Source organism: Triticum aestivum, chromosome 1A, assembly GCF_018294505.1.
Source record: "Triticum aestivum cultivar Chinese Spring chromosome 1A, IWGSC CS RefSeq v2.1, whole genome shotgun sequence".
Classification (NCBI taxonomy): domain Eukaryota; kingdom Viridiplantae; phylum Streptophyta; class Magnoliopsida; order Poales; family Poaceae; genus Triticum; species Triticum aestivum.
The window spans coordinates 450,679,574-450,692,705 of record NC_057794.1 but is presented as its reverse complement, the minus strand read 5'-3'; the positions used below and the strand labels follow the sequence as shown (position 1 = coordinate 450,692,705).

The following is a 13,132-nucleotide window of genomic DNA, read 5'->3' as shown; positions in this document are numbered from 1 at the left end:
TGAATGAAAACAACAAGTTATGTTGACAACAATGAGAGCAACATGAGGACAATTGGCTTCTTTTCCGAAGTGGGTTAGACGCCTTTCAATTAGTATCACATGACACGATGAAAATCAAATAGCATGTCTTTTAGGAGCAACAGAAGGAGGGTAAGGATGACAACCTAATCGGGTCGACGTTGTTGCATTAAGTTGACAACCTTTCAACCCAACAATGATGTTGTCATATGACTGTTGTGATTTCATTCTTTATATAAGAGCTTATCGAATATAACCGCAAAGGAGCAAGTGCCAAAGTGATAAGGCTTGTGGCACGTAATATGAAACCCGAAATTGACCGGGCGAGGTAAAGGGGAAATCAGGATATGAATAGCATTCATGTGTACTATCTACAATACAATTGACATACAGTTTTAGAATGATAATTACTTATGTGTAAGTGATTTAATAAATGAATGTATTTGTTCCAAAAATCATGGAGTGGTAGGGGGCTGCAAATGGATCCCCACTTTTATAGTACAACGGAGAGATCATGCGGCACGTGTTCGAGAATCATAAGCGCCCATAGAAGGTCATTTGCAAGAATTAAAGTGAGAGAATTTTTGAATTTCGAAACATCTAGATCGAGTAGGGGAGCGAGGTATATTGTCGCATTGGAATTGCAATTTGTTCGCCCTCTTATGCTACGATATATAAACATAAAAATAAAATCGATAGCATAATTTTGAGTTGCAGTCTCATTTCTGCAGCCATATGTTTTACGGAAGTGTTGGCCGCACAAAAAAATACAAGTATACATGTCAATTTGTGTTAAGTCCCGTATGTGAGTGAAATACATTTAATTATATCTTTTGAAAGGTTGACAATCAATACGTGAGTAAGAGTGCATAAATCATGTCCCGCTATGGCAAGCAAGAGGAAACGAATACGTCCGCAAAACGATGAGTCGATTCTGAATGCACTGACCAATTCCAGAGAAGAAAACAGCAGCGTTGCATGCAGTATGAATGTTTGGTTTTTTTAACACAGTATAATCACAGCTGCTTACATACACACACATACAAGCATCTCTATCACTCTATGAAAGCATGCACACTATCTTATCCCCATGAGTATCTTTAAGATACTAAGAGCAACTCTAGCAGACCCCGCATCCGGCGTGAACCCGCATAATTTCGGCGATTATACGGACTCGGTCCATTATTCTGGCCAGACCAGAGCCTGCATCGGTGTTCAGCCCGTAAATATTTTTGCCGCAGCCCACAAACGCTACCCCCGAACCAGTATAACTGCGAGTTTGCGGGGCAGATGCGTGTCGAAACCCTATCCCCCCGCAGCCGCGTTTGCCCCCAATTCCCGATCGTGCCGCTCGATTTGTCGTCACCGGTGAGCCTTCGACCGCCATGGCTGACTCGGGGGATGAGGCGGAACGCCGCCGCCGCGCCAGATCTGACGCCGCTCGCAAGCGGGGGGCGCGTCGGTGGCTCAACCGCGGTACCCTGCCTCGACTCCGACTCCGACCGATCGCCGCCGGTGGGCAGCTACCGCAGGAGCTCCGGTGAGCTCAATTTTGTTGTAGTAGTGCGGTAGCTTAAGCCCTGTCTAGCATCTCTAACCTTTAATGTGTATGTATGTGGAGTGTGCGAACTTATTATGAGAAGAAGAACCATCTATGCGAGCGAGCTCCGGTGAGATGCTGCTTAAATTTCTCCCGCGAAACTGTTTTTTTTTTTAAATATTACGGGTTTGTTTGCGGTTTTCTGTTCTGCCGCCGCATTTTTCAGCCTGCATAAGCGCCTCCGCGCGACCTGCAAACACAGTTTACAGTTTGGCAAAATGCAGGTTCTGCTAGAGTTGCTCTAAGCCGACATAACATCTAAAATTGACAAACTCATAACAGGCGCCGCGTTTTTTTTTCCAGAGGAACAGGCGCGCCGCGTTGTCGGTGTCCTCTCTAACTGAAGGAATATCACTGAAAAACCTGAAATAAATTCAAGAAATTGCGAGCACCAGTTCCAAGTTAAGCATTTGAATCCTGGTAGGTTTGTTCCACCGCACACCACATGAAACCTAACCAGCCGAGCTACGCGTAGTTCCCTTTGAAGCGTCTGCTCTTCGATCGGCGCCTCTGCCCATAGTGTCCACCAGGCCCGAGCCCATGGGTGTGCCAGCTGTGCGCCCGCACAGGGCCTCCACTTTTCAGGGGCCCCCATTTTCGAAACTGCAGCCCACTGCGCAAGAGCAGGCCCAGTGGCTGCCACGCAGATTAATTCACTTTTGGGTCGTGCGCGCGATGAAGCAGCAGCCAGCAGACCCCCCGATTCGATGCGAGAGCCCACAGTCCCCCCTCTCAAACCGTTCGTCTCGAGCAGATCTGAACCTCCGGCGACCATGCTGCAGCGGCGGCTCGGGGTCTCTTCTTTTCCTCTCTTCCTCCGCGGCGTCGATTGATTCAGCAGTCAGGACGACACCAACAAAAACTTTCTCGTCTTCCTCGACCACGAGACGATGACATCCCAAAGATCACAATTTTTTTTATTCAACTACTAGGTTTGCTCGTTTTTCTCCCTACTCTCCATCTGATTACATAGTATCGCTCCCTTAGTTCTCCCCTAATCCCCATATTCAATACGTTTGAGAGAGAGAGTTCAAGAAGGTGGGCAACGGAAAGGCAAGGTCGTCCCGTGGGATTTGGATTCATTCTTCCAGCGACACCACAATAGGACACATGCGACAGACCTAGTCTTGACCCTTCAGGTCCTTTTACTTCAACTTCATTTTATAATTTGCATATTGTTTGTGTTACATGTTTCATACTAAGATGCCACATACAAAGTATATGTCTGGGTACGGAAAAAATGTACTAGATATTCTCTTCAATTCAACATTGTCATAATAAAGATGATGATTAGTTTCCATCCAGTTATTATGTAATATAACTAATGAGCGAAGATAATATTTATATGATATGTCCAATATTGTAGTTTTTATTGAAATATAAGCAAGCCTTCTAAAAATATCTACGTGGAGAGGCCTCATTTTATTAAATTGCAGGAGAGGCTGGCACATGCCAAGACTAGGCCTGGGTATACTATTGTTGTTTTTATAGAGATAGGCCGCATTTTAAAGTTTGGCACACGACCCTCGATTTTGCCGGCTCGGCCCTGGTGTCCACGAGGAAGGCGTGCACGCTGTCACGTTGCTAACACACAGATCAAACGGTGCACGGCGAATTTTGGTAGGCCATCCACAGCCAGCGTCCGACACCGATCCAACACACCTGTATCGCTGACACTGCATGCATGGCCCATGGCCGTCATGCATGTCACGCCGCATGTCTCCATTTTCTTCCCCACGTCGGGCCCGGCGTACGTGTTCAAGATGAGAAATGACGCGTCTTTTTCAGTTTTTTGCACCGAAAGGGCGGTCGTCCGTCGATTTCCGGAGTTAGAAAATGTATAAGCGTCGTGCCTGGGCAGTGCATTTGTTCGTTCGAATTGCGAGGATAGTGGAGAACTATTATAAATAAAATGAAAATAGAGGATAAGCTAGCGCTCAGGCATGGGCGGGAGAGGATATGGTGACGTGACACTGACACACAATCATATGCACCAAGACGACGAGAACAACAATGTTCTTTTGCCCATATCTGAGCATGATAACCTGTCTCGTCGCATCCATCGCCCATTCATTCATTCGCACATTTTTTTTAACCTTTCATTCACATAAACTTGGATTTTTTTTCCCTCTTGCAGTCCTAGAGTATCACCTGATACTCTCCCAGTACCAACAATACATAGACGTTTGAAGCGAGCTTGCTTCAAACAACACAACGAGAGAGAGAGAGAGAGGAGTGAGGGAGAGGGAGAGAGAGGAGTGCGGCGTTGCAAAGACCGGGCTCCATAAAAAATATACTTAAGAGTTTCAAAAAATATCAATTTCTTCGTGCAAATTATGCATGTTCGTCAAGTATGTAAAATGTTTCATCATGGTTTTTTAGAGGAATACCTATTATTTGCATGCTACACAAAAGAAGATAAATATCTGGCCTAAAAACAACAAAGATAAAGCCCATTTTAATCTGTATATTTATCTTTTTGGTATACATTACATGTGAGCATATTTATTCAATTAATTTTATATGTGTATGTGTATACTACAAATATACATCTATGTATATACTTTTTTTCAGATTTTTTCAGTATATGAAAATAGTATTTTCTCTGGAAAATAAAATAAAGAGCTCTATGCTGATCGGCCTCTGCAATGCTCGAGAGAGAGAGAGAGATGTGATGAGATGAGACGACCGAGAATACTCAAGCTAGGGAGCAGCTGCTGCATTCTTGTTGCTCCGGCTAGCCATCCAAGACTCGCAATCACGAACTCCCTTCGTTCGAAATTACTTGTCTCGGAAATGGATGTATCTAGAACTAAAATATGTCTAGATACATCCATTTTTATGACGAGTAATTTCGAACGGAGGAAGTACAACGGAGAATCAAACCTTTTCCCCACGTACTCCTCGCACGAAAGCAAGCCCAATGCTATCCGCTAGGCAGGGAAAAGCCCCGCCGCTCAACTCCGGAACAAAAAGCACTCCCATTTCTGTGTTGTTCCCCCACCACTGTTCACTATTGCCGTCCAAATCACCGCACCCGGAGAGGAAACCGGTCCATGAAGAAAGAACACGAAAAAATGCGCAGAATCCACGAAACGAAAGTATATGCTACTAATAGAAAAGCGCACGCTCAATGACGAGGGAGCGGGATCTCTTGGATGGTCGTGGACGCACGGGCGAGCCGAGCCTCGCAGGCGCTGCAGCGGCAGCCGCCATGGGTGCAACTATATATATAGGCAAGCGAGCAGTGGCGGTTACCTTGACGTCGAACTCGGCGCGGTCGTGCTTGAGGAGGTAGAGGATGGCGAAGAGGTCGTCGGTGTCCATGTCCGTGTCCACCAGGATCCGGTGAGGCGGCGGCCGCGGCATCCCGGCCGCGGCGAGCCGCGCCAGCGCCACGAGAAGGAGCAAGGACAGCGTCCTCGCCACCGCGAACCAGCCCATAATCCCGAGCCGCCGGTGAGACGTCTTCTCCTCCCCTCACCCCTCACGTACAGTACGCTACGGTCGCACACGATGGCCGAATGAACGGGCTTATGATCTGTGCGGGTATACGCAGCTGTAATAAGTAGGCGACCCGAGCCTAGGGTCGTTGCTCGATCGCTGTCCCCTGGACGGGTCCAGGGAGCCTTGATTGGCCATTTCGGTACGCGAGCGAACGAGCGTGCGCGTGTTAATAGTGGGAACGAGCGAGACTATGGTCTGTTTTTTCTTTTCTTTTTGTGAGCAAATACTGTGGTCTGTGAGTGTGTGTGGCGGGGCACGGGCATATGCCCAAAGTCCGAGCTCCGGTTAATGGTGTGTTTGTCAGGGAGGTTTAAATGTTGGCTCCTGTTCTCCACGCACTGAACATGGGGCTTGATGAGGACATCACTTCCATCGTTACACCCACTGTTCTTCATCAGTTGTTTCACCTGCACTTATGACTAGAGCCCATGCGCGTTACAAGGAGCATTTACATTACTATTTTAGTAATCTAAACACTCTTACATTCCTTTACAGAGGGAGTACATATAATTTGACTGACAAAAATGCGATGTTACACTTATGTTCCGATTTACTTGTACTCAGAAATAAAGGAGATATTAGAGATGAAATCAACCCGTGCACTCAAATCAGATGGAGCAACATTGCATGCATGTCCACCGAATCCATCAACCATGACACCTGCATGCGTCCACATCGAACCATCCATGCATGGTTGCATGCGGTCACGTGTACAAGGGCCACGACCAAAGGACTTGATTAGGCATTAGAATACTTAGGGCATGTACAATAATTTGAGACATTTACATTAATTTTTTCTCTTCAATGCAAGATATCACTAGTGGGTCTTATTAAGAAATAAAAAATAAAGACTATAGCACACGTGCATCTCTACATTTTACTCCAACCTTTTCAACTTTTGTCACTGGACCACACTTTTTCTCTTCAAGCACCCGCCTGAAGAGGATCCTGCTTCCTATCCGAACATATTTTACATCATATCCAATCCTACATGGCATGCGAGGCATCACCTTGATGCTATGCATTGTACATGCCCTTAGCAGCCTGTGCAGGCCCACGAAGTACGCTTGAAGCCGTCCGTGTCCGTATTGCCCACATGTTTGTCTCTACACACGTATGCTTTTAATAAACAATCCTTTAATAAACAGCTACTCTAAATTAGATTTTGGACCTGAGTTTTATTAGGGCATGTACAATGATGCTATTTTAGGAGTGTCGCATAGGATAAATAATGAGGTGGAGGAGAGAGAACTCACAAGAAAATGCTTGTCTTATACTGTATTATTTAAAAGAAGACAAAAGATGATCTCTTAACACAATATGGCTCATCATGTTTTTAGAAATTGCTAGTTATTGGAGATAAGACTAAGAGATGACCAACTGTAGACTCTATTTTTTATCATCTATAGATTACATGCAAAACTTAAGATGAGACTATTGTCTAGTTATTGCTATAATTTATCTAAGAGACGATTAAAACTATCGTCTTGTCAGATCCATAGTGGAACCTTAACTTATTCATCTATTTCGTGTGGTTGATTTATTATCCGCAATTTTAGATTGCAATTCACCTTTATTCTTGGCGGTTCTTCGGTTGCTTGCAGGAACTCCAACCTCGTTGTTCAGGTTGATTGTGCCTACGGCAATGTCAATAACCATCAAAGATTGGTTTAGTGATCATCGAGGTGTATTGTCGGGTACGGTATAACCGGAACGTCAAGGTCAAAAACCACCAAATCAAAAGTTATCCTCACTCTCATCGAAAAATTAGGCCGCCGCCACATCAGGGTTGCTCTGATGGATGATTAAAGTTGTACTTCCTATATTAACAGAAGAAGACGTACTATGGGTTTCCTTAAGCCGGCTTGCCAAATACGTCGTGCGGAGGAAATATTGGTTTCTAGTGGCAGATTGTTGAGCGCGCGTGGGTGGCGTGGGCTTGTTAAATATTGCTACACGTGATCTCGTGAGATTCGCTTGCGTCTGTATACCTGGCTGGCAGATGATCCCGCATACGTATCTCCAAAAAAAACTTGTCAGGATTAGCACGCGACCCTTCCGCTTGATCCACGCAGTTTACTCCAACGACGTACTTTGGGGCAGTTTGGTTGCTGCCCTCGGTCACATGCCTGGGCAAAAGTGATGCCTGACCGGGACCTGGGATTTTGCCTGGCCAGGCAGCGTGCACACATTTTGTTTGGGAGGTGGCCTGAGCCTGGAAGGTCATCAGAGGATTAGAAAAATATAAAAACTGGGAAAGCCGTCCACAACCTCTCTGCACACTGCTAGTTTAGCTCCAGGCTAATGTGGCCCTTTGTCCGGCAGAGAGCGAGAGAGAGAGCGGGACGATCCACATGTCCGGCCGGGCCGTCGATGACGATTGACGACCCGTATCCGGCCCATCTAGACCCAAATGAACGACAATTTCGTCCGTTTTTTGTTCGTTTCGGTCGGCCAGGCGAACATGGATGTCCGCTTCCGCATTTGGGTCAGCGCGTGCGTCCAACGTTGGCCTGAGATCCATTTTGACGCCGCTAAAAAAATGAATGCATGCATATTAAAAAAAAAGAAAAACAACATTAATTAAACATTAAAGCCGGCCACGAAGGCCGGCGAGAGTCCACGCGTCCACATTTGTATTTAAAAAAAAGAAAACAGCCAAAATTACGAGGGGGCGCGCTGCCCTAGGCGTTGTCGTCGTCCTCGGGGTCCGTGAGGTCGATGAGCGTCGGCGCCGGTCCGGCCCAGACAAACGCCGTGTTCCAGAGGGTCATCATGTCGGGCAGTGCCAGCGCAGGCAGTGCCGGCGCGGGGGTTTGTGCGGCCGCATGTGCAGCCGCGGCCTGGCGCGCCTCCTTCTCGGCCTCGCGCTCCTCCTTCTCAAGGTCGCGCTCGAGCATCTCGAGGTACTCGCCGTCGCGGCGCTCCTCGGCCACCCTGATTCTGTTGGGGAACGTTGCAGAAAACAAAAAATTTCCTACGGTTTCACCAAGATTCATCTATGAGTTCATCTAGCAACGAGTGATTGGATTGCATCTACATACCTTTGTAGATCACGCGCGGAAGCGTTTAAAGAACGGGGATGAGTAAGACGTACTCAACGTGATCCAAATCACCGGAGATCCTAGCGCCGAACGGACGACACCTCCGTGTTCAACACACATACGGTCAGCGTGATGTCTCCTCCTTCTTGATCCAGCAAGGGAGGAGGAGAGGTTGATGAAGATCCAGCAGCACGACGGCGTGATGGTGGATGCAGGGCGTCACAGTAGCAGGGCTTCACCGTATACTGCGAGAGAGAGAGGGGTGTAGCAGGGGAGAGGGAGGCGCCAACACTCAAGGTATTGCTGCCCCCTCCCTCCCCCTATATATAGGCTCCCCTAGGGGGGGCCGGCCCTAGGAGATGGGATCTCCTAGGGGGGGCGGCGGCCAAGGGTGAAGTAGCCCCCAAGGCAAGGTGGGGCGCCCCCACCCCTAGGGTTCCAACCCTAGGCGGATGGGGTGGGCCTAGGGGGGCGCACCAGCCCACTATGGGCTGGTTCCCCTCCCCACTTTGGCCCATGGGGCCCTTTGGGATGGGTGGCCCCACCCGGTGGACCCCCGGGACCTTTCCGGTGATCCCGATACAATACCGGTGACCCCGAAACTCTCCCGATGGCCAAAACTGCACTTCTTATATATAATTCTTCACCTCCGGACCATTCCGGAACTCCTCGTGACGTCCATGATCTCATCCGGGACTCCGAACAACTTTCGGGTTACTGCATATTCATATCTCTACAACCCTAGCGTCACCGAACCTTAAGTGTGTAGACCCTACGGGTTCGGGAGACATGTAGACATGACCGAGACGGCTCGCCGGTCAATAACCAACAGCGGGATTTGGATACCCATGTTGGCTCCCACATGCTCCTCGATGATCTCATCAGATGAACCATGATGTCGAGGATTCAAGCAACCCCGTATACAATTCCCTTTGTCAATCGGTACGTTACTTGCCCGAGATTCGATCGTCGGTATCCCAATACCTCGTTCAATCTCGTTACCGGCAAGTCACTTTACTCGTACCGTAATGCATGATCCCGTGACCAGACACTTGGTCACTTTGAGCTCATTATGATGATGCATTACCGAATGTGCCTAGACATACCTCTCCGTCATAGGGAGTGACAAATCCCAGTCTTGATCCGTGTCAACCCAACAGACACTTTCGGAGATACCCGTAGTATACCTTTATAGTCACCCAGTTACGTTGTGACGTTTGGTATACCCAGAGCACTCCTACGGTATCCGGAAGTTACACGATCTCATGGTCTAAGGAAAAGATACTTGACATTGGAAAAACTCTAGCAAACGAACTATACGATCTTGTGCTAGGTTTAGGATTTGGGTCTTGTCCGTCACATCATTCTCCTAATGATGTGATCTCGTTATCAATGACATCCAATGTCCATAGTCAGGAAACCATGACTATCTGTTGATCAACGAGCTAGTCAACTAGAGGCTTACTAGGGACATGTTGGTGTCTAAGTATTCACACATGTATTACGATTTTCGGATAACACAATTATAGCATGAATAAAAGACAATTATCATGAACAAGGAAATATAATAATAATCCTTTTATTATTGCCTCTAGGGCATATTTCCAACAGTCTCCCACTTACACTAGAGTCAATAATCTAGTTACATTGTGATGAATCGAACACCCATGGAATTCTGGTGTTGATCATGTTTTGCTCTAGGGAGAGGTTTAGTCAACGGATCTGCTACATTCAGGTCCGTATGCACTTTACAAATATCTATATCTCCATCTTGAACATTTTCACGAATGGAGTTGAAGCGACGCTTGATGTGCCTTGTCTTCTTGTGAAACCTGGGCTCCTTGGCAAGAGCAATAGCTCCAGTATTGTCACAGAAGAGCTTGATCGGCCCCGACGCATTGGGTATGACTCCTAGGTCGGTGATGAACTCCTTCACCCAAATTGCTTCATGCGCTGCCTCCGAAGCTGCCATGTACTCCGCTTCACATGTAGATCCCGCCACGACGCTCTGCTTGCAACTGCACCAGCTTACTGCCCCACCATTCAAAATATACACGTATCCGGTTTGTGACTTAGAGTCATCTAGACCTGTGCCAAAGCTAGCGTCAACGTAACCTTTTACGACGAGCTCTTCGTCACCTTCATAAACGAGAAACATTTCCTTAGTCCTTTTCAGGTACTTCAGGATATTCTTGACAGCTGTCCAGTGTTCCTTGCCGGGATTACTTTGGTACCTTCCTACCAAACTCACGGCAAAGTTTACATCAGGTCTGGTACACAACATGGCATACATAATAGAACCTATGGCTGAGGCATAGGGGATGACACTCATCTCTTCTATATCTTCTGTCGTGGTCGGACATTGAGCTGAGCTCAATTTCACACCTTGCAACACAGGCAAGAACCCCTTCTTAGACTGATCCATATTGAACTTCTTCAATATCTTATCAAGGTATGTGCTTTGTGAAAGACCTATGAGGCGTCTTGATCTATCTCTGTAGATCTTGATGCCTAATATATAAGCAGCTTCTCCAAGGTCCTTCATTGAAAAACTCTTATTCAAGTAGGCCTTAATGCTGTCCAAAAGCTCTATATCATTTCCCATCAAAAGTATGTCATCTACATATAATATGAGAAATGCTACAGAGCTCCCACTCACTTTCTTGTAAACGCAGGCTTCTCCATAAGTCTGCATAAACCCAAACGCTTTGATCATCTCATCAAAGCGAATGTTCCAACTCCGAGATGCTTGCACCAGCCCATAAATCGAGCGTTGGAGCTTGCACACCTTGTCAGCATACTTAGGATCGACAAAACCTTCCGGCTGCATCGTATACAATTCTTCCTTAAGGAAACCATTAAGGAATGCCGTTTTGACGTCCATTTGCCATATCTCATAATCATAGAATGCGGCAATTGCTAACATGATTCGGACGGACTTCAGCTTCACTACCGGTGAGAAAGTCTCATCGTAGTCAACCCCTTGAACTTGTCGATAACCCTTAGCGACAAGCCGAGCTTTATAGATGGTCACATTACCATCCGCGTCTGTCTTCTTCTTAAAGATCCATTTATTTTCTATGGTTCGCCACTCTACGGGCAAGTCAGTCAAAGTCCATACTTCATTTTCATACATGGATCCTATCTCGGATTTCATGGCTTCCAGCCATTTGTCGGAATCCGGGCCTGCCATCGCTTCTTCATAGTTCGAAGGCTCATCGTTGTCTAACAACATGATTTCCAAGACAGGGTTGCCGTACCAATCTGGTGCGGAATGTGTCCTTGTGGACCTTCGAATTTCAGTAGGAGCTTGATCAGAAGTATCTTGATCATCATCATTAACTTCCTCTCTAGTCGGTGTAGGCACCTCAGGAACATTTTCTTGAGTTGCGCCATTTTCCGGTTCAAGAGGTAATACTTCATCAAGTTTTACTTTCCTCCCACTTACTTCTTTCGAGAGAAACTCCTTCTCTAGAAAGGATCCATTCTTGGCAACAAAGATCTTGCCTTCGGATCTGAGGTAGAAGGTATACCCAATAGTTTTTTTAGGGTATCCTATGAAGACGCATTTTTCCGACTTGGGTTCGAGCTTTTCAGGTTGAAGTTTCTTGACATAAGCATCGCATCTCCAAACTTTTAGAAACGACAGTTTAGGTTTCTTCCCAAACCATAATTCATACGGTGTCGTCTCAACGGATTTTGGCGGAGCCCTATTTAAAGTGAATGCGGCAGTCTCTAAAGCATAGCACCAAAAAGATAGCGGTAAATCGGTAAGAGACATCATAGATCGCACCATATCTAATAGAGTGCGATTACGACATTCGGACACACCATTACGCTGAGGTGTTCCAGGCGGCGTGAGTTGTGAAACTATTCCACATTTTCTTAAGTGTGTGCCGAACTCGTGACTCAAGTATTCTCCTCCACGATCTGATCGCAGGAACTTGATTTTCCTGTCACGTTGATTCTCAACCTCACTCTGAAATTCCTTGAACTTTTCAAAGGTCTGAGACTTGTGTTTCATTAAGTAGACATACCCATATCTACTCAAGTCATTAGTGAGGGTAAGAACATAACGATAGCCACCGCGAGCCTCAACACTCATTGGACCGTACACATCAGTATGTATGATTTCCAATAAGTTGGTTGCTCGCTCCATTGTTCCTGAGAGCGGAGTCTTGGTCATTTTACCCATGAGGCATGGTTCGCACGTGTCAAACGATTCGTAATCAAGAGACTCTAAAAGTCCATCAGCATGGAGCTTCTTCATGCGTTTGACACCTATGTGACCAAGGCGGCAGTGCCACAAGTATGTGGGACTATCATTATCAATCTTACATCTTTTGGTACTCACACTATGAACATGTGTAGCATTACGCTCGAGATTCATTAAGAATAAACCATTCACCATCGGAGCATGACCATAAAACATATTTCTCATATAAATAGAACAACCATTATTCTCGGATTTAAATGAGTAGCCATCTCGAATTAAACGAGATCCTAATACAATGTTCATGCTCAAAGCTGACACTAAATAACAATTATTAAGGTTTAAAACTAATCCCGAAGGTAAATGTAGAGGTAGCGTGCCGACGGCGATCACATTGACCTTGGAACCATTTCCGACGCGCATCGTCACCTCGTCCTTCGCCAGTCTCCGCTTATCCCGCAACTCCTGTTTTGAGTTACAAATGTGAGCAACCGCACCGGTATCAAATACCCAGGAGCTACTACGAGTACTGGTAAGATACACATCAATTACATGTATATCACATATAACTTTCGTGATGCCGGCCTTCTTGTCCGCTAAGAATTTGGAGCAGTTCCGCTTCCAGTGACCACTTCCCTTGCAATAAAAGCACTCAGTCTCTGGCTTGGGTCCATTCTTTGGCTTCTTCCCGGCAGCTTGCTTGCTGGGCGCGGCAACTCCCTTGCCGTCCTTCTTGAAGGCTTTCTTACC

At 46.5% G+C, this 13,132-nt stretch overlaps 1 protein-coding gene across 1 annotated transcript in view; it reads right to left on the bottom strand.

The window, feature by feature from the left end:
* The window catches only part of LOC123055388 (uncharacterized), a 14,493-nt gene extending 9,359 nt beyond the window's left edge, over positions 1-5,134 (bottom strand). The window contains exon 1 of the mRNA XM_044479397.1: positions 4,877-5,134. Coding sequence (XP_044335332.1) covers positions 4,877-5,062 — 186 coding nt within the window. The 5' untranslated portion in view covers positions 5,063-5,134. The remainder of the gene's footprint in view (positions 1-4,876) is intronic.
* Positions 5,135-13,132: the final 7,998 nt, after the last annotated feature.